Raw genomic sequence first — 20,487 nt, forward strand, 5'->3', positions numbered from 1 at the left:
AGATGCTTCAACGCCACATATGCTCCCCGATTAACCATCCTTAAGTGATTTCTTATAGCCTGTTTTATTTGCTCATGTTTTAAATGTGCTTTGGATAAGCCCATTGGCCTCTTATGTCAACATGCTGTTCGGGAGATGGTATTAAATGGATTTTGGGTAGATTGTGTGTGTGTGTGTGAGAGACATAACGGGTAACTCATAGGGGTCTACCCCTTTTAATCCTGTGTCCACCACCTGGTTCTCAAGTGGTCCAAGGGCCTGTTTTATCCAAAATCCTCAATTTGGGATTTTGAATCAGATTAAATATAATCTTCTTCAGAGGCACTACAGAGATCATGACAAAACTGGACATATGTCCTTATTTATTAATAATCTACTCACTGTATGACAAAGAGGCTTGCAACATATTTGTTTTTTACTGAAAAGCCCATGCGTAGCAAATGGCAGTTTTATTTCACTTGAATATTTCCAAATATGCTTCAAAACAAGCCGACGGAATTTCATCTGACCTTATTCAGTCTCGTGATATTTGATTTCTTCTTCTCGATATTAGCATATTTAATTCCATGTTTTCACGCATAACTTGCATAATCATGCCCACACACTCATGTATAAATACACACATGCCATTGCTAATTGCTGGATGGTGGATTACTAAATCTAGGGGTGCAGACTTCTCGCCCAACCCAAGGAGAGGTATCTGACTGGCACGTGCCTTTCCCCCCTTTTTTTTCCCCTTTTAATTGGTTTCAGGAACAGATTAATTTGAAAAAGACAGGGGCTTAATTGCTAATCAGTCAGTCAAGTTGTTTTTCTGGGGGGGGGGGGGGCTTGTGAAGAGTTGAGCTGTGGTGTAGGGCCTCCAGTATGTACTGACTGTTGAACTCACTGTGGGGAGAAGAGAGGAGAGGAGGAGCAGGAAGGGGAGAAAAGGGGGGGAGGGAGAGGACGATACAGGGGTGAGGAAGGCCCGAGAGACAAGAGGGGAGGTTAAGGAAAGGAGCAGGCGGGATGAAATGATATGAGGAAAGGAGGTGAAGGGAGGGAGTCAAGAGGTACAAATTCGGAAGGGAATGACCTCCTTTAACCGGACCTCTGGCTTGTGATGTCATTTCCAGCGGTGATCACGGATAGGCTGCTGCTGCTGTCCTTCCTGGAGAAGAGCCAGGTGTGTGCAGTGTTCCTCAACAAGAAGAACCACGGGTCCCCTGAGACAGGAAGACGAGTGGAAAAACTCTCCTCCTCTGAGCTGAAGGTACAGGATAACACGCATACTCTCTCTCTCTCACACACACACACACACACACACACAATCTCTCACACACTCAAATTAAACCCACGAGTGAGTCAAACACATCCCAGAGTATTTTATCCACACCCCAACCATGAGAACGAAGGTCACCAACAGGATGAGTGTCTTCTAGCACAGCGCCACCTTTTAAAGAATTCAGCACACAAGAACCGAAATGCATAGGGTCTTCTTTCGTGGGCCACTCGAGCTGTGTGCTAACCCTGGCATTATCACATTACTGCCAGGCCCTTTCCTTGTTTGTGTGTGTGTGTGTGCGCGCGTGTGTGTGTGCGCGAGCACGCACGCGCGTGTGCGAGAAAGCAATCGCCTCTACTGTGTTCTGGGCTCCAGAAGCAGGGCTCTGATAAGGGGACTCCCTCCCTATCCCTGACACCCCAAACCCCCCCAAAATATAGTCTTGCACCCAAGATGCAGGCACACACACGCTTGCCCCCCCCCCCCCACACCACCCCCCGGCCTTCACTGCCTTGGTCCACTGGGCTAAGCTGGGGGGGAGGGTGTGTGTGTGTGTGTGTGTGTGTGTGTGTGTGTGTGTGTGTGTGTGTGTGTGTGTGTGTGTGTGTGTGTGTGTGTGTGTGTGTGTGTGTGTGTGTGTGTGTGTGTGTGTGGGAGGGGGGGGGGGGTAGGCTAAACTAATCCGACCCCCACAAAGTGGTTTTTGATTATTGCTGACCAGCAAACGCCAGCAGAAAAAAAAATGAGTAGGTGGAGGAAAGAGAAAGAGAGGGAGAGAGATGGAGAAGTAAAGAGGTGTTGTTGCTCTGCTTTTCTCTTGGTTGCTATTTGTTGTTAATTGTAATATTCACCCGCTTACCCTATTCATCCTCTCAATCATTCATTCGCTTGTCAATGCATTCACGCAATAACTCTTTGATTCATGTATTCCTCGATTCACTCACTCAAAAGCAGCACAGTTCACCCTCCCCAACCACCTTTTCTGTCAAAGACGTCTTCCAACCCCGATAATTTCGCTTTCTTTGCCTCTCCTCTACCCTCCACCAATCCAGTACTGTAAGAGTTTCAGTCACTAGTTGGATAGTGTACAGTGAATGGGTGTGTGTGTGTGTAGAGTGTGTGGGTAGGGTGCGTAAGTGTGAATATAGAGCTGTTGAATCTAAAGACGCTAGTCTATTGTCGCTAGTCAGGGCCGCAGATAAAGGGCTCTATGGAAACGTGTGACCTGCCTTAGTGGAGTGGGGAATCATCTGTACAGAACAGAGAGAGGCTCGATGGCAGCTCCACCTTTTGCGTACGTACGTACGTGTGTGTGTGTGTGTTTAGTGGCATTGTTTAGTATTGTGTTTGAGGAGAGTGAGGGTTGGGGGTGAAGGGAGGGATGGGCTCATGTCCGGGCTTGTGTATGCATGACTTTCTATTTCATTGTGTCTGTATCTGTTTGTGTCTGTATAGCTGTCTTTCCATATCCATGTTTAGACAGTTTGTTCTGTGGGGACCCCAGTGTGTACTCGAGTCGATCTGTGTGTGTGTGTGTGTGTTTTCACCCCGAAACACCACGAGAGCTCATTATACTGTAGTGCCTCTGTGTTGTGGCCCATAGAGCGTAGCGGCACGTTCCAAAAAATATGCACATTTCAAGAACAACAACCCCAACACACACACACACACACACCAGTAGATATTAATAATTGAAAGATCTTGGGATGACCTTACGCATCAACACTATCAATATCCCAAACAAGGACAAGTGTATGTTAATTATATTGGTACTGTAGGTGTTTCATTGGTCGGGATGGGGCCACCCTTTATTGTGTGTGTGTGTGTGTGTGTGTTCACCCCTCAAGGCCTTTTGTGTATGCATGCATGTTTGTTTATCTGTGTGCCTCTATCCCGGGTTTGAGATGTTCGTGAAAGGGGAGGATTTTTCTGCTTTCTCTAGTAACTGTGCGCGTGTGTGTGTCTCCCCCCCCCCCCCCCCCCCCAGGTGGTGTGTGCGGACCTGCGTGGCGGTTCGCCTCGCAGGCTGGGTAGACGGGTGGGTCTGAACTGTCTCCAGGACGTAGCGGTGTGCTGGTGGCCCCTGGTCTCCTCCTCCTCCGCCGAGTTGTGGCCCTGGACCCCCACCAGTCACACACACACCGACCGGGCCAACCTGCTGCTGCTGAGCTGCTCTGCCACGGACGGTCTCAAGGTAATCCCAACGCGCTCACACACACACACACACACACTCACTCACACCCGGGACCGGGAGAGGGAAGAGCATCAACTGAGACAATTCATGTTAACATGAAGGTCAATTAATAACTAGGGGCATAACCTCTTCAATAATGGAGAGGCCCTTAATGATGAAGATGCTCCATTGATCTGAGCTAGAGGCACCCTCTCCTCGCTCTCTCTTTCTTTCTCTCCCCCTCCCCCTTGTTGTCTTTCTGTAGCCTCAGCGTAAACTTCTCCAAAGCACACAGATGCACGCAAAGAATCCCACACACCCAGGGCCAGACGGCAGCTGGCTGCCTGATGGAGCTCCTCTCCTAGCCGCCGTGGCAGGGATGGGATTGGGGACGGTGCGTTAGCCTCCTCAAGGGTGGCACCTCGCGCTCCACCTTTCTCCAGATCGCAGGGGAACTAAGCCGTCACTCGGCGTGTCTGTGTGGTGCGCGCGCGTGTGCGCACGCCCCTCCCGCCCTCACCGCCCCCCCGTGGAGCCGTATCTGTGATTGGCTTACCCGCCAATGCAGGAAGGGGAAGCGGACAAGAAAAGCTCAAATTACCCAAAAGACGTGATCGCATCGGGTTCAGGTATGCAAAACGGTGGAACGGAACGGAGGGGAGGGGAAGGTACAACAGCGTTACCGATCGCATGTTTGCCGAAAGCAAATTGCGTAAAGGAGAGAGGCGACACGACAACATGAATATTGAAACGCGCGAGCACATGCCCCGGTACTTCTTGTGTTCTTGTTTTTACTTTTCCATGTTTATCACACTCCTTCTCCTCCCCTCCCCTCCCCCCCCCTTCCCTCCCTTCCTTCCTCCACACTTAAAGAACATTAAAGTCCCTCTCTCGGCAGTGTCGGCGCTCTAATGAAAAGCATTTGTTGCCATTTTTTCCCGACGCGTCGGTGTGAAATTAAGCGAGCAGTTTACGTAAGAGCCGTGGAGCGAATCAAACGCCGGAGCTCATCGGGAGACGCCAGCGACTTCAATCGCTTCAAGCTCATATATATGTTCCTTTTGTTACGTTTGCTATCTGAGACGCTAAGCCAATTTTCTACCCCGGTCTCTAGGCATTTGAAAGTCTGATTTGGTTTCCCTATGTGGTCTTACTTCTTACCCCTCACTGATAAGCGAAACCCAAGGAAGGATGGAGGAAGAACGTGCGGTACATGCTTATTTCTGTGAGGAGTTAACATTTTTAATGACCCGCCCCCCCCTCCATTCCTGTAATTTAATAATCATCGTGGAAAAAGACGTCAACAGATGTGCATTTAAAATGTGCATGTTTTGTTCTCGTTGGTGTGTGTGTATGTGCGCACATGTTAAACATTTTTTTTATCTGCCTCAAAACTGTTTTTCGTCATTTGTTTGATCTAAATTTGTGTGATTAAACCAAGTCAGAATTGCTATTAACATGGAGTTAATAGCATGGTATTTGTCTCTTGCAAGCTCATATAAACCACAAATTAATCTTTATAAAAAATGGTGTGAATCAAAAACATCCAAGAAGGACAAACAGTATTTGAATATTCTTGACTTCCAACAACATTGAATATGTCATATGCATAGAAGCCCAGAACTCAGATTTCAACCTTTTGTCTGAGGCATGAGTCGTTTTCTTTTGTTTGACAACGTCTGTGTCCTTTTACGGCAAAGGGTCATTGGCTGACTAAACAGTACCTTACTGTACCCTACCCCTTGTTTTACACTTCTCTACCTCTCTCTCTCTCCTCCTCCCTTTTCCTTTTTCCTTCCTGCATTCCCTGTCTTTCTCTGCCCCGTGAGCTGGAAAATTGGCTCCAAAAGGCCACTGCTGTGAACAAGGGCCAGCCACTCGGTTGGACCGACCTGCTTTATCTTCCACGCCACAGAGAAAAAAGGTTCTGGTGAAGAGATGGGCGGAGTGGGGGGGGGGGGTGTGCGGGTGGAGGAGAAGAATATTTTTGACCAGTCACTGAAACCAATAACTAGGAGAAAGCTACTTGGATGAGTTCACTGTCCCATCTTCTCTCTGTGCTGGTCTCAGTCTCCTCTCTCTCTCGCTCTCTTTCTCTCTCTTTCTCTCGCTCTCTTTCTCTCGCTCTCTTTCTCTCTCGCTCTGTGTCTCTCTCTCTCTCTCTCTCTCTCAAGGAGCATACACACCACCTTTTAGCTGAGATGTCACAATAATGTTCAGTACACAGCACTTACCACCCAGCCCTGACAACCTCCACAAGCCACACATGCCTTCAGAAACAAAGACAAGCACAGACATTTACAGTACACACACTACTTCTGAACACACGAGCACACACAAACACAGTGGTGCACACACACAAACACACACACACACCTACCCCCCAGGGAGCAGCAGGAGCTGTCTCTAAGGGATTAAATACGCAGAAGAAAAAAACTGTCATCTGTTCCTCCCTTCTGTAGACCACGGCCAGGCAAACCTAAGTCTCCTTTTGGCAACTGCAACCCCCCCCCCCCCCCCCCCCCATAAATAAATAAGCAAACCTCCCCGCGATGTGCGATCCCTGTTCTGCCTACACTGCAAAACCATCTGAGCTCATATAAACCAGCCACACTGAAAGTCCTGTTTTGATTGGTACTTTCCTGAGGTTGACTAAGTCCAACCTGAGACACGCATGTCCTGTAGTGTAGAGGATGTCTTGGTGACCCTGAAAAAGTATTGTTTTGGGGATCTGAAAACTCTAATACTGTCCCTGCGTAGTTGAATGTTGCCTTCAATCCTTACACCAAGTACACAGTGGTGTACGAAAAGTGGTGTAAGAAAATAATGGTATGTCATCAGCTGGCCTGATTGACAGGTGGAGTGTTGGTGAGATAATTGTGGAAGGTGGGGAAGGGGTGGTCTTGAATAAATGACTCATTCTGTGAGGTCCTCTGTCACACCATCTCTTTCAGGACCTTGTCACTCTTCATAGCTTCAGTAAGAATCACTGACATAGACAATGATAGAATAGAAACTGTGGTGAGAGCATAGTATCATTAGTCACTACCTCTGGACCACTTGCATCTCATTCACTAACCTACTGTATTGTTCACCTCTTTAACAATTCCCATTTCCCAAGAAAAGAAACAAATATGACAACTGTGGACAACTTCTACCCCTTTCACCAATTCTCTCTCTTTCTCCAACCCTCCCATCCCCCACACACAGGTGCTCAGTTCCATACGTACTGAAGGAGACCCTCTTGACTGTCACTTCAGCCTCCTCCAACCCTACCAGCTGCTGTCCGTTGAAGTGCCTGAAGGACCCCACCCGGAATCCCAAGGGCCCGAAGGGGCGTCCTCGGCGGACGCCTGCGCGTACGAGTGCGCCCGCGGTCGCCTCCAGCGCCTGTCCGTCACCCGCATCCCCCTCTCCTCCCGCCCCGTGTCCTGTGCCCGGCACCCCTCCGAGACCAGCCTGCTCCTGGGCCTCGCCGACTCCTCCCTGGTGCTGTACGACCAGCAGAGGGGCGTGCCTCTCCTCGCTCCCTGCCCCGTCCCGCCCTCTCTCTTGGCCTGGCACCCGGCCGGGGCCGTGGCGGCGGCGGGGGGCGGCCAAGGGGAGCTTATGTTCTTCGACGTGGGTTTGGCGCCGCTGGGTGTGGCGCTACTGGCGGAGGAGGCGGCCCCCGCGGCGACGCTGAGACTAGCCCAGCACCTGCGCTGTCCGGGGGGGCTGGAGGGGCTGTACTGGGGGGGCAGCGTGGAGGGAGGGGCGGATGGGACGGACCTGCTGATGATTGCTTTCCACAGTGGACCCCTGGCAGCACTGAGATTCAGGCTAGGTGGGTAACTTGGCACAGTCCCATGTTAATTTAGCGCACGGGCACAGACACACATGCACAATCATAATAATGCAAACATTTTGACAGTTTTTTGTCTTGCCATGGCATGGACCAGTGACCAGAATGACCTGTTCGGCCTTCTGTCATAGCCGAGTTATCTTAGTCTCAAGTTATCCAATACGCAACTGAAAACACCTAACGTGTTTACATTCTGATATCTACTCCCATTAACCGAGACTTCAACATGGCTTCCCAAACATAGTGTGCTGCAGGGGTTGCCCTCGCTCATCCCTCACTGTTTGAGGGAAGTTAATTTGTTGGTCGAGAGGTTAGAAGGAGTCACGCTCAGAGGTCATTCAATAATCGCCTCGGGGCACCAGCCCACCAGGTGCATTCTGGGGATGCATTTTTCCGATAAATCGTTTACAGTGCCTGCGTGTCCCTTGGGGGCCCCAGATAAAGTTTGCCAATCAAAAAGCCCAGCCGAAGAGCCTCCCCACCTTCCTCGTCTTTAATTGTGACTTTGGAGGAAGATGTGACCAACGAGACTCTCCACGAAGTTTGACAAGCTGGTAGTGGGGAAGCTGTGGATGATTTTATTTTGCGTGGAAGCATTTGAGGCTGTGTGTGAGGGGGGGGGGGGTATAGTGGAAATGCACGTTTTTCTTTGCGCGCGTTAGTGTGCTTGTGCATGTGTGTTTGCATAGAGGAGTATATTCCAACAATAGCCTACTTTCCTCTGATCATCTGCCAAGGTTTTGATGAAGAAAGTCACCGTGTGTCTTTTTTGGCGTGATAATTCTCCCACACGACCGTGTGTTTGTGCATTTTTATCAGAACACGTGTGTGTGTGTGTGTGCGCGTGCACGGTTGTGCACACATTCACCGTGTTCACTGTTTGTTTGCTCGTTTAGCGCCGTGCTCCCTGTTCTTTATTGACTCATTTCATTAGGCCCCGCTACATGACAGAGAGAGAGCGACGGAGTGAGTCTGACGCGGCGAGGAAGAAAGCGTTGGCAGGGCGCCAGCTTTTTCCTCTTTTCTCTTCCTCCTCTTCCATAGGAGGTAGCCCTCCCTCGCCCCCCCACCCGCCTTCACCGAGTTATCTCATCCGGGCACACGTTCGCACGCGGTTGGGCCGCAACCGCGAGGGGCGGGGGGGGGGGGGGGGGGGGGGAGAGGGCGCTAGCTTGTGTGCGCCGCCGCGCGCCTCTGAAAGAGACTCCCTTTTTAGGGCGGAAAAATTGCAAGGAAGAAAGACAAATGGCTCGCTCTTGCCGGCGACACCTGAAGACGCGTGTTGTCAAGGAGACGGTTGGAGTTGGCTTTTATGGGCCTTGCCCATGTTACCTTGTCGTTTAGTTTGTCTGCTTTGTAATAAGTGTTATTTTGTCATAGTTGAGGCTGGTTGTACCATTATACATCAGTAAGTGTCCACCTGTTACGTATAAATGCAGATTTTAGGGGTTATGCAACCTCAAGGGTACACTGCCATTTGTTTCACCGTACTCAGACAGGGATAGCTCCTCTTTCTCATCTTATCTCTGTAGTCACTCATATGAGATGACTGAGTTAGCTGCTATGGCTGTGATTTCCAGTGAATGAGTGGATTTGCCTGTGGTTCCTGGAGCCCCAGGCTGAGTATCACTCAGGCAGAAGGCCGTGGTGAATGTGAGCCGGTGTGGGGACCTGAATGGTGCATTTATACAGAGTTGAGAGCAGCTATGGTAATGCAGCCTGATAGGCTAATGGGCATTTTTCCCTCCTTTCTTTTCTTATCTGAAACCCTGGCAAACACAACTCTTAACTAACCAGACTCCTGGAAGCCCAGAACAACGTGCACATTTGTGTATGAATGAGGTCACGTTGTTATATTTTTATTATATGTATTGTTTGTTCTTTTTGGAGACGTTATTTGTGGGGACGGGTGGGGTCATATTGGTCTATTGAAATTATGTTATTGTTATTAGTACAACCAACTTATGTAAGCTTGTCACACACACACACACACACACACACAGGGGCAGCAGACTGGGGGTTAGGCCAGGCAGGTCTGGGAGGGGTTTTAATCCGTCTTTCTCCCTCTGTGTTCCATTTTTTCTCCTGTGCATGTCTGCCGAGACTTAGCCGGTAGCAGACGCTGACACGCGACTCTCCCCCCCCCGCACACCCTGATGCATTAGGCGCATTAGCCATCTCTTCAGGGCATGCAGGGGCTCGCTAATTGCCTGCTTGGGATTTTAATTACACCCCTCCTCCCTCCGGAAGGTGGCCGTCCCTTTGCCCTCCGCTCCGTACCTGTGCCACCTGGCTCGGGGTGCCACCCTCGCCCCGCCCCGACGGGGCACGCACCCCTCATCTGTGGTCAGGGTGCAGCCCTGTTCAGCAGCGTCCAACATGCATCCGCGTTTGCGTGTGCGGTTTTCATTTGTGTCGATAGCTCTCATTTGTTGTGTTTTCGGTCTGTGCTGGTGAGCGAGGCGGAGAGGACCAATGCGATTGATTGTGCCTTTTGACCAGAGGAGATTGATTATGCCTTTCTTCACTGAGAGATTGGATGTGAGCGGATTAGCCAACTCATTAATAATAAAAGCAGAAGGTTTTGTGCTCATCCGGGCAGTACAGGTGTGTGTTTTCTTTTGTTTGTGTACAGTGTTTTCCGTTTTTCAGTGTGACCGGGAAGTAACACTGTCTGTTTGAATATAGCCCATTGGGATGTAATGTGACTGTCGTCAGTGTGACCTGTCAGTGTCACCACAATAGCCACCGCCAACACTTTGTGTACACACACACACACACACACCAATGCTTAATATAGGAGTTCTCTCTGTAAGTAATGGAACACATTTCCTATACAATGTAACAATATTTTGTCTCTTCTCTGATGGTCTCTCACTCACTCACACACACACACACACACTCTACAGACCAGACCAGAGATTAAAAGAGGCTCTGCAGCTAATTGATTGACAAGTCAATGCCAATCTCCAGCCCCCTGCTTCAGAGTTGAACCAGATCCCCTGCCACTTACTTAGCTTAAGCAAGTGCCCGAGGGGTATTCATAGTGCTTAACCACAGTAGTATGCCAAGACCATTACACCTGGCCTTATCAGGAGCTGCTATAATACCAGCTATTTCCTACAGTGGCTTTTAGCCTCCACAACGCCACTGTGTGCAGGTTCTTTAAGAGCCTGTACATACTGTCATAAGTTGTTTTTCTTCCAGTATGTTAACAACCTCCTTCCCAATACGCTGGGACAGTAGAGAGGGTCCTAGAGATAAGAGTGTTGTGAAATACTTTGACTTCATTAACACATCTTAGCTGATGTGTTCTGCTGTCTCCCCCTCCCCCCCCCCCCCTCTCCAGGCGCTCTGACGGGGGGTCAGCTGGGCTCCTGCGAGCTGCTCCAGCAGAGGCTGCGCTGCGGTCAGGTGGACCAGGCGCTCGGCATTCTGGGAGCCATGGAGTGGAGCACCATGGGTAGCGAGTGCTACCATGGCCTGAGCTCGGTGACGGAGCACCTGCTCAGGCTGGAGCTGGACGCAGAGAGAGAAGGTGAGGCTGGCTCTCCCAACTCCAAACACCTCACCTGACAGCCGTTGTTTCTGGATTTGACCCGGGCTGTTTTATTCGAGGTTATTCATAGGTTAGGATGGTTATCGGTTAAAAATAGAGGAAAACATAATTTGTATGTGGTATTATTTTAAGAGTGAACCTTTTTGTAGATACTCCCACTCAAGTTAGTATTAAGCTCATTACGCTTCCATCAGTCTAAAGTCCAGTTCTTCTTATCTATTTCACTTTTCTGTTTGTGTGTTTATTGTGTGTTTGTTATTTACGTTCTCGACCTCCTAGCCCAACTAGAAGCAGCTCTGGGAGTCTTCTACGCTCCACCCAGCCCTCTCTCTGACACCGTAGTGTTGGAGTACAGGGATCCAATCAGCAAGTACGCCCGGCGCTTCTTCCACCACCTGCTCAGGTAACCCATCCCACCGCTGCCCATAGCCCTTACCCTCTAAGCGTTGATCTAACCGGGTGACGTGTTTAGGTAGGGGGTTGGGAGACTTAGGGGGTAGGAGACCTATTGGGTAGGAGACCTAGGGGGTAGGAGACCTAGGGGGTAGGAGACCTAGTGGGTAGGAGACCTAGTGGGTAGGAGACCTAGTGGGTAGGAGACCTAGTGGGTAGGAGACCTAGTGGGTAGGAGACCTAGTGGGTAGGAGACCTAGGGGTAGGAGACCTAGTAGGTAGAAGACCTAGTAGGTAGACCTAGTGGGTAGGAGACCTAGTAGGTAGGAGACCTAGTAGGTAGGAGACCTAGTAGGTAAACCTACTAGTAGAATATCTAGTAGGTAAGAGACCTACTGTAGTAGGTAGACCTAGTGGGTAGGAGGTGTAGAGGAGAGAGGACAACAGAGGGAAAGATTGCCTGGGTGAGCACAAGAACCGCAGTCTGTTGGATCAGGCACTGCATGCGTGCCTGGGAGATGTAACCTCAACAGGCAGAGCTAACCCCTCACACACAGGTATCATCACACACCGTCCACGTAACCAACTGTTCTGGCCTCATTCCGCTCCACCTTCCATCCTCTTTCTCTCTCTCTCCGTGGCAGGACGGAACATTCTTTGGCATCCCTCCTTTTTTGTCCCCCACCTCACTCTCTCTTATCGCCCACCTGCATTCTTCCCTCCTTCCACATCAAATGAAAACGGGCCTCTCTCTTCCCCGTGTTTGTTTGTGTCATGTCGGCTCCGGCGTTGGGGGAAGTTGAGGTGAATTGTGTGGAGGAGATACCCCGTCTCCCGGCTCTAATCTGTGTAATAAGGAGAGGTTTGGCGCTCCCTTTCAATTATCTGCGTTTGGGGGATGGTGGGGTGTGTGCGGGGTGTCGTGTGCCCACGTTGGAGGAAATACTTGTTTGTGTGCGTGCGTGTGTGTGTTATTTGTTTTTCTAGAAAGAATCACCAGTAATCATGAACTCTCCTTGCAGGCACCAGCGGTTTGAGAAGGCCTTTCTGTTGGCAGTGGACATTGGAGCCAGAGACCTGTTCATGGTGAGGGACTTCACTTACTGGGCTCGGTTGAAGTGCTATTTATGAGATTGTGTGTGTGTCTTTATGACAGGTGGGCAGGTTTGGGTGGTGGGGGGAGGGGGGTGGGGGTACTTCTCACGGTCCTCCTGGTCCGGGCTCTTTCTTTTATTCCTCTCCTCTCTTCTTCTCCTCCGCCAGTTCTCTCTCTCTCTCACGCTTTCCCTCTCCACCCCATTTTTTGGGAGGCCCCATTTTGCTCACCAACACCCTCGCTATTAATGTTCCCGCCTTCTTTCTCCTCCCTGCCCCCTCACGCCACCCTTCTGTCCTGTCTCTCAACACACACACACTCACACACACACACACGCACACACACTTCCTCAATCACACTGATAGCCATGGTTCCAATTCACTCCCCACTAAGCAGAGCTGCTGAGAAGCCGAATTGAAAAGGTGGAGTCGAGGCCATGGACCTTGAAAGAGCAAAGAGACAAATGGAGAGAGGGAGAAAAGTGGGAGGAGGTGGAGAAAAAGGATGGCTCCGTCATTTAGTAGCTGTGCATGAGAGAAACTGAGAGAAAAGGTGGAGAAAGGAAAGAAAGAGAACAAGTAAGAAAGGAGGCCTGCTCTGTCGCTTTGGAGGCCTGAGAGCAAGGAGGGGGAAAGAAAAGAGGAACAGAAAAGAGGAAAGTGACATCGTATGAACGCTCCCAACCAAAGCTACTTTTTTTTTCTCCCTCCAAAATGACAAAGAGAGCAATGAGAGGGAGAAAAGGAGAGGGAGTTGGAGCAGCAGGAGAAAAAAAAAAAAAAGAATGAAGGAGAGAGAGAGAGGAAGCATAGGGCATTGACGTTTCACCTCATAGTCTGGCATCCCCTCTAATTAGTGGCTGATGTTAACTTAACCTGCCTGTGCACTCATTGGCTGAAGGTAATGAGGGCACAACTCGCCCTTATAGTCCATCAAACCCCCCTCCCATGTCACACTGTTCGGACGCACAAAACCAAAGTGACACACTCACATATTCACACACAGGCCGTCTCCCCTCCCAACCCTCAGCATGACACACAGAGCAGCAGGACACACCACCCATTGTTTCCTAACAAACAATAGGAGTCCTCCCCCACCCCCCCAAAAAAGGGGGGGGGGGGCTTTTGTTTAAACGAAACACTTTGGTGTGAGGCAAAATTGGAGGGGCGGGCGAGAGCGGAAAGGGGGATGTGTCGTGACGCCGGGTGGCGGGGCGGGGGGGCCTGGGGGGGTTTGAAGGTGTTCGTGTTGCGCCCGGGCTATTTAGCATAATGGGACGTGTTATATACAGCTTCCCTAATTACCCTTTGATAAGGAGTCGATAATGCAGCCAATTAGGTCATTCGTCAGCAAACCCTGCCGTGTTTTTACCCCCCCCCCCCCCCCCCCCCCACACACACACACACACACACACCACACACACTCACTCGTTTCCCTTCTCTTGATGTAATGCTTCATTAAATCAAAAAAGTGTGATGGCTGAATCAGATGCAAGGTCTTTGTTCCTTAATGGGCTTTGTCATGTTGCATCAGATACTCTTACATTAAGGCAACATGCGTGGGTTCCTATCTGACACGGCTCAGACTCAGGGCAGAGACCCACCATCACACTTTCCTAAGCATACAGCTCATTGCCGTTGCTCAAATGGCTTATTAAGTTATAAAAAATGTATTCAAAGCATATCCGAGGGTACGACACAAAGTTCAAACAGGCCTAGCGAGGTACAGGTGTGATGAGTGAGACAATGTCACTGTGTTAGGTTTTAAGATGGTGAGACGTAAATGCTCCATTCACATATAAAAGGTTTTCTCCAAGAATGTCTTGGTGAGTATGCACACAGCCTTTTTCATTCGTGTTCTCCTGAAGTGTGTTTATGCATTTGTAAGTGGGAGTATATTTGTCCTACAACTGTGTCTGTGTGTGTACCCCACTTGCCTGTGTGTAGAAGCACCCATGTCTGCATATTGTGCCCCCCCCCCTATGTTATATCAGTTCAGTTAGCCTCAACCCACATATCAGATGACAACAGCACATTGTACATGTCTTTTGGTTGACATGCCTGTAAGCTTGCATGTATTAATAGTCCCCTTGTGCCAGTTATTGTTATCCTTTTCTCATTTGGAGGTAAAACCCAAATATCAGTCAATATCATAACCACGCTCTAAACGCTCCCTGCTCTATATCCCCTCAAAAAACGGACTGAAATACCCCACTTTATCAGTGTGGTTAGCCGCCGCGTTTCAGCCCCTAAAGCTCTTATATAAATAAGATTAGTGCCGATCCTGTGTCGCGTTTGAGCGTCGGGGAATAATAGGTGTAATATCTGATGGTTTTATGCAGCGTATTATTGTTATCCCCTCTTAGTCGTCTGATACGCTCTCCCCCTCTCCTCTCTCTCCCTCTCTCCTTGTCTCTCTCCGTCTCTCTCCCCCTCTCTCCTGGTCTCTCTCCCCTATTTTTCTCTGTTTCTTTCTCTCTTTCTCTTTCACGCAATTCAGACAGTATTATGAGCAGCTAAACTGGAATAAACCATTCCAGCGTCACATTGTAAGCCCCTCTATACATACATACATACAGCCCTATACACACACACAGGCACATGTATTTATTTTTTTCCTCTCCCAGAAAACTCTCACACTTTCCCTCTCTCTATCACATTTTCGTCCTCTGCCTCTCTCTCCCTCTGCTCTGTTTGTAATCAATTACTACGTCTCTCACGTATCTAATTGAGGGCCTATTCCTCATTGATGGCAGTTGAATTAGACCGTCTCCTGGTCCCGAGAGCTCATTTAGACTCCTTCAAGACCATTTTGTCGGCCATTTTCTAATTCGTCTCTAACCCGGAACCACGGAGACCAGGAGCCAAACAATAATTATCCAATCTGCTCTCATTCATTCAAGTCTCCCATTTGAGAACCTCTCTCTGTCCCTCTTCCCAAATCTCTTTCTTTCGCACTCTGTCTCTCTCTCTGTCTCCCCCCTCCTTTCCTGGAACCCTCTGATCATCCCCCTCTCTTTCTCTCAGGGTACAAAAGGAGGTCTACAATGTGGGTATTAGGGCCGGGTGCAGGCCCGGCTGGGGGCTAGCATTAGCCAGCTGGGGGTTAGCCCGGGCCAGACCAGGTCTGAGACGGGTGGGGGCACTAGGGCCGTGTGATGTTGCTGGGGCGGAAGAGTCTCCTTAACGTGCCCCTTTGATGGGCCCAAAGGGCCCTGCACCCATCTCTGGGAAACCCTGTGGCAGACTGGCAGGGTCTGCTGTTTTAATAATACCAAAGAGGGGGGGGGGGCCTCAATGGAGGATATTAATGCTTACCAGAGAATGACAACAAAAAAACTAGTTGCTACTTACTCAAGATATGTCCCTGTCAAATTCTCACAATGATGTATATTCATTCAGAAGTCAACTGGTAGCATAGTGTAACCATTAAATACACCACAAGGTTACTGTGATGTACTGCTCTGCTGAAACATGCCGTCTCGCTCAGCATGTTGAATACAACCAGTTGTATTCTGCCCTGTATTCAACTCCTATCTGAAAGGACTAGTCAAACCCTGTTGTAAAGAGAGGAGGGAAACATCCTTGTAAGTTAGTCTCTTCTTTTACCTCCCCACCCCCCTTATAAAAGAAACACACATTCTGTCGACTAACAGGCCACCACTGACCATTACATCGTGCGTCTGATGTCTTCAGCTTCAACTTGACAACCCTTTCAGACAACATTTGAGTTGTATTCTTGTCCTCTACGGGTGAGACGAGACTGAAACAGAGAGATAAGGAGGACACACACTGGGCCGCAATATTGTCTGAGTGCAATACAGCGGCGAGCTCGGCTGGGCGTAATATCTCCCCTAAAGAGAGAACACTACACTCCGCGAAAGGTGAAACCTTCCCTCGAGTCTGTGCGTCTCCGACTTTTGGGTGGGGGGGGGGGAGTTGGAGGGGGGGGGAGTTGGAGGGGGGGGGGAGTTGGAGGGGGGGGGGAGTTGGAGGGGGGGGGGGGTTGAGGCAGATAAATATCTGTCAGTTCAAACCCGGCGAGGGCGAAACGGCCAATTTCAAAGTTTCGAAGGGAAGCGGCATTTCATCCTCGTCAGATGTGGAGCTTCAAACACGCCATTTCATCTGTTTCTCCCTTTTGGGGTTCCTTACAACCACCAAAAAACACACCAAAAAAACTATTGTCACTGGAGCCTACATTCATTTTAGATTCATTTTAGATTAACGCTCTGTGTGTGCGTGTGTGTTTTTTTTGTGTGACTTTACCTTCAAAGGATCTCCATTATGTGGCGTCTGATAAGGGCGAGGTGGTTCTGGCTGCGGTGGCGAAGAGGAAGGCTAATGAAATCGCCGTCACCGTTATGCCTGGTGCAGGTAGGAAAATCTCAATCAGGCGCGCAACAATAGAAGGGATGTGACTGGACGGATACGATTGTGTAAATGTTTGGGATTGAGCTTTAACCCCCAATGTCGTGCCTCAGCTTTCTGGTGACTTTACATCAAACTTTGTTTTAACACCACCTTAATACCCGAGGTGCTATATCTATTACCAAAGATGATATTGGCAAAATGGTGATGATTTGATTAGAAGGCATCCAGCGTCCGTTGGCTCATCAGTGGCGGGGAGGCGGGACATGTCGAAGGCCCGGTTTTTGTTGTTGCTCAACTCCAGGCTGCCCTTTGACACACACTCCTGAGAGCACATACCAGAGGGGATCAGGCTGGGTTCCTGATTACACTTCCTAAACACACACACACACACATATACACATGCATATACTCTCTTTCTCTCCTCTCTCTCTCTCTCTCTCTCTCTCTCTCTCTCTCTCTCTCTCTCTCTCTCTCTCTCTCTCTCTCTCTCTCTCTCTCTCTCGCTCTCGCTCTCGCTCTCGCTCTCGCTCTCTCGCACACACACACTCTGTCTCTCACTCACTCACACACATACATACACATGCATATACCCTCTCTCTCTCACACACACACACACATTCACACACACACAAACTCTCGCACTTCTTACACACGTCTCACTTGCACGCACAAACTGCACACAAACTACACACACAGACTCACCACAGACATGTCCAGTGCTGATGGCTGTGTAGACCCACAGCCATTTCCAAGGAATCCAGATGAACAAGTTTGATGAGTCCTTCACAGATGCTTAAAGAACACCGCAGGGCTGCCTGAACTCTCAGACAGGCAAATGAGGCCAGCGAGGTATTTAACTCCTCGCAATAAGGTCAAAACCTGGAGGCTGTGTGTATGACTGTATATGTTTATATCGCCGGTCTTTTCACACACGTGCCTGTGTGAGAAAGTGCTGTTGTGCACACACACACACACACTTAGGAGACAGTGTGCCCACACGTGCGCACACACTCTCCTAAGCCTCTTAATTATGTCCTCGATGATTTCCCTCTTTCGCCTGGAGCACATCCTATCCTTGGACAGAAGTGCTTGAGAGATGGAGGAAAGCATGGGTGGATGGATGGATGGATGGATGGATGGATGGATGGAGGGAGGGAGGGAGGGAGGGAGGGAGGGAGGGAGGGAGGGAGGGAGGGAGGGAGGGAGGGAGGGAGGGCTAGCTGGCAGAGGGGAAATGAGTGAAGGTCTGCACCGAAGCACTTTGCAGATGTTTATTGTTCCAATATACCAATTACTGTAGATTTGATTGTAGATTCTCATGTCCTCTGTTGGGGCCCACTGCCCTTCCACTCAAGCTTGTCTTCCTCACCTCAATGCCTCTGTGGCTAGATCGATGAGTGGTGTGTCTGTGTGTGTCTGTGTGTGTGTGTGTGTGTGTGTGTGTGTGCGCGTGCATGTGAGCAAGGCATACAGTACAACTTCAGTGGCTAGATTGATGGAGTGTGGTGTGTTGTCTTGGACGCACTTGGACAGAGCATACCAACGCGGCAAAGAGCCTCAATTGCCAAATCAATAGTGTGTGTGTCTGCGCCCGTCTCCGGGCTGCTGGAGATCACACGCATTCAGAGCGGAGCATATTAACGGAGCAAAGAGGCCAGGTCATAAATAGACAATGAGCGGCTGGCGTTGGGCGCTGGGCTCGAGTGAACAGGTGTCTCGCTTTACACACGCCAGCACAGCCACTGGCACAGACGTCTCGCTCCGTCAGACTTCAGCTCAGACTACCAAGGGCGCACACACGCACATGTCCACTGACATTGACTCACACACCAATGACTTGCTGGCTGACATATATGTGTGCGTTATAACGTATGGATGTTTGGGTGCGCGTATATAGATGCAAATACATGTCGAACTGAACGAAACATTTACGACACCGAAATGATAATGTGGTTGAATACACATTCCGTTAACGTGTGAGCAGACTGCCCTGAGAGTCATCACACACACACACCGTGTACAATCTGTGATTCACTCATTTCCTTCAGGTTAAAGATGTTCTTCGAAGCAGGCAGGATGGCTGCGAAAGAACCAAACGCTCAAGAAACAGGGTGAAAACGTCCCTGCCATTGGAGTGGCATCGATATGACACCTACAGGATGTTTATAAAGATGTGTGTGTGTGTGTGTGAGAGAGAGAAGGGCACTGTGAGCCTTGAAATATTTAGCAAAGCCTGTCTAATGGCCCTTTACACACACACACACACACACACACACACACAAATACACTCGCCACGATTCCCAGCAGCCCCTTTGTGGCGGTGCGTTAAATCGCGTTGAACCGCCTGGCTGACAAGTGTGCTGATTTGGTTAGATACTCCATTGTGAGATGGGTACCAGCGAACAAGTGCGAGGGAAGGGCTCTCCTGCTCTCCCTCTCCTCTTTCAGCAGCGTTTAGCCAGGAGGAGACGGCAGCTCCCCCGCCTTCTCCTCGCCTGTCTCCCCCTCACAATGCCTGATATGGCTCCGGGGGCTTTCAATGGAAGAGGAGGGAAGCTTTATCTCTCCTCTCTATCCAAGATCCTCCTCCTCCCTCTCCTCTTTTCTCGTGGTCTTGAGCAGGGGGGGAAAGCCTGTTAACTCCAGTGTGTCGGTGAAGGAGTGTGCCGCGCGTCCCCGTCCCTCCCGACCCCGGTGTTTAACGGTTTCCCCCGACTGTCCTCGTACAGTAGCAGCGCTGCCTGGCTCGAGCCAGCGGCTTTCCATCGTCGTTGTTTCACTCTGGGGGGGGGGTTCTCTCAGGTGAACAGGAAATGTAGTGTCTTCTTAATGTAACATCGATCTGCCCTCCCCCTTGACCTTGTGTGTGTGTTTCTACTGTAGAAGAATCACCAGCCAATCTGAGGGGGAGGAATGGATTGTGTGGATCCAGAACTACCGCCCTGCAGACAGACAGGAACTTGGTTGCGACGGGACCACCCTCTCAACGTAACCTCTGGTCAGTTGCGTGTGGGTGCTCGAGTGGGCACACTTTTGACTGGTACTGTATGTGTGTCTGTGAATGCTTAACCTACTCATCCAACATGTCCAAAGATTGTTAGATGAATGGAATAGTGTCCAGTGGCCAGTTTGCCTAATCCCTGTTTTCCCATGTCGACCCATCAATGACTGGTGTAGAAAAACCACTTGTTGACCGTAAACTACCATGCAGAAAGAGTGTGACTAGAAACGTACACTGTACACAAACAGCCGCCCAACAGGGCAAGCCACGGCAGGGTTAAAAGAGAGAGGGAGAAAGAAGGAGGGAGGGACAGAGGACATGGATATGAAGGGGAGGGGGGGCCGTTTACAGTTGTACACCAAGTAACATATTGAGTATTTATGTAGGATTTGGGTTTATTAGATAAAGGGCTCTTGTTCTTTTTATCCTCATAGGCTTTTCATGGCTGTTTGACTTCAACACTGATGACTCTGTCCCAACACCACCACCACCCCCCCACACACATGCACTGCACTCCTTCGTTTAAGCCCCCTCCATCTATCCCAAATCCCCCCCGTATCTGCCAATTTAAACAGGCAAGGCCCAGAGAGAGAGGGTGAGAGAGAGAAAGAGAGGATGGACTTAAGCTCTTTTTTTTAAAGGCAGTTGTGTAAAAAAAAAAAAAAAAAACAGTAAAGAGGGTTAGGGCGATTTGGCAGCCAAAAGCCCAGTTCAACCACACCGGGTCTTTCCCTGTACAGTGGAGGGCGGCTAAGGCAGCCGATCACTTTACCTCCCCAAA

At 49.8% G+C, this 20,487-nt stretch overlaps 1 protein-coding gene across 6 annotated transcripts in view; it reads left to right on the plus strand.

Annotated features, from left to right (window-relative positions):
- Nucleotides 1-20,487, plus strand: part of wdpcp (WD repeat containing planar cell polarity effector) — a 44,626-nt gene that overhangs the window by 19,408 nt on the left and 4,731 nt on the right. For all 6 annotated transcript variants that reach the window (XM_062463448.1, XM_062463451.1, XM_062463450.1 and 3 more), the window contains 8 exons: nt 1,119-1,255; nt 3,255-3,461; nt 6,651-7,266; nt 10,634-10,822; nt 11,123-11,246; nt 12,259-12,322; nt 16,609-16,708; nt 19,589-19,703. In XM_062463448.1, coding sequence (XP_062319432.1) covers nt 1,119-1,255; nt 3,255-3,461; nt 6,651-7,266; nt 10,634-10,822; nt 11,123-11,246; nt 12,259-12,322; nt 16,609-16,708; nt 19,589-19,703 — 1,552 coding nt within the window. The remainder of the gene's footprint in view (nt 1-1,118; nt 1,256-3,254; nt 3,462-6,650; nt 7,267-10,633; nt 10,823-11,122; nt 11,247-12,258; nt 12,323-16,608; nt 16,709-19,588; nt 19,704-20,487) is intronic.

The sequence above is a fragment of the Osmerus eperlanus genome, chromosome 6, assembly GCF_963692335.1.
Source record: "Osmerus eperlanus chromosome 6, fOsmEpe2.1, whole genome shotgun sequence".
In the NCBI taxonomy this organism is placed as follows: domain Eukaryota; kingdom Metazoa; phylum Chordata; class Actinopteri; order Osmeriformes; family Osmeridae; genus Osmerus; species Osmerus eperlanus.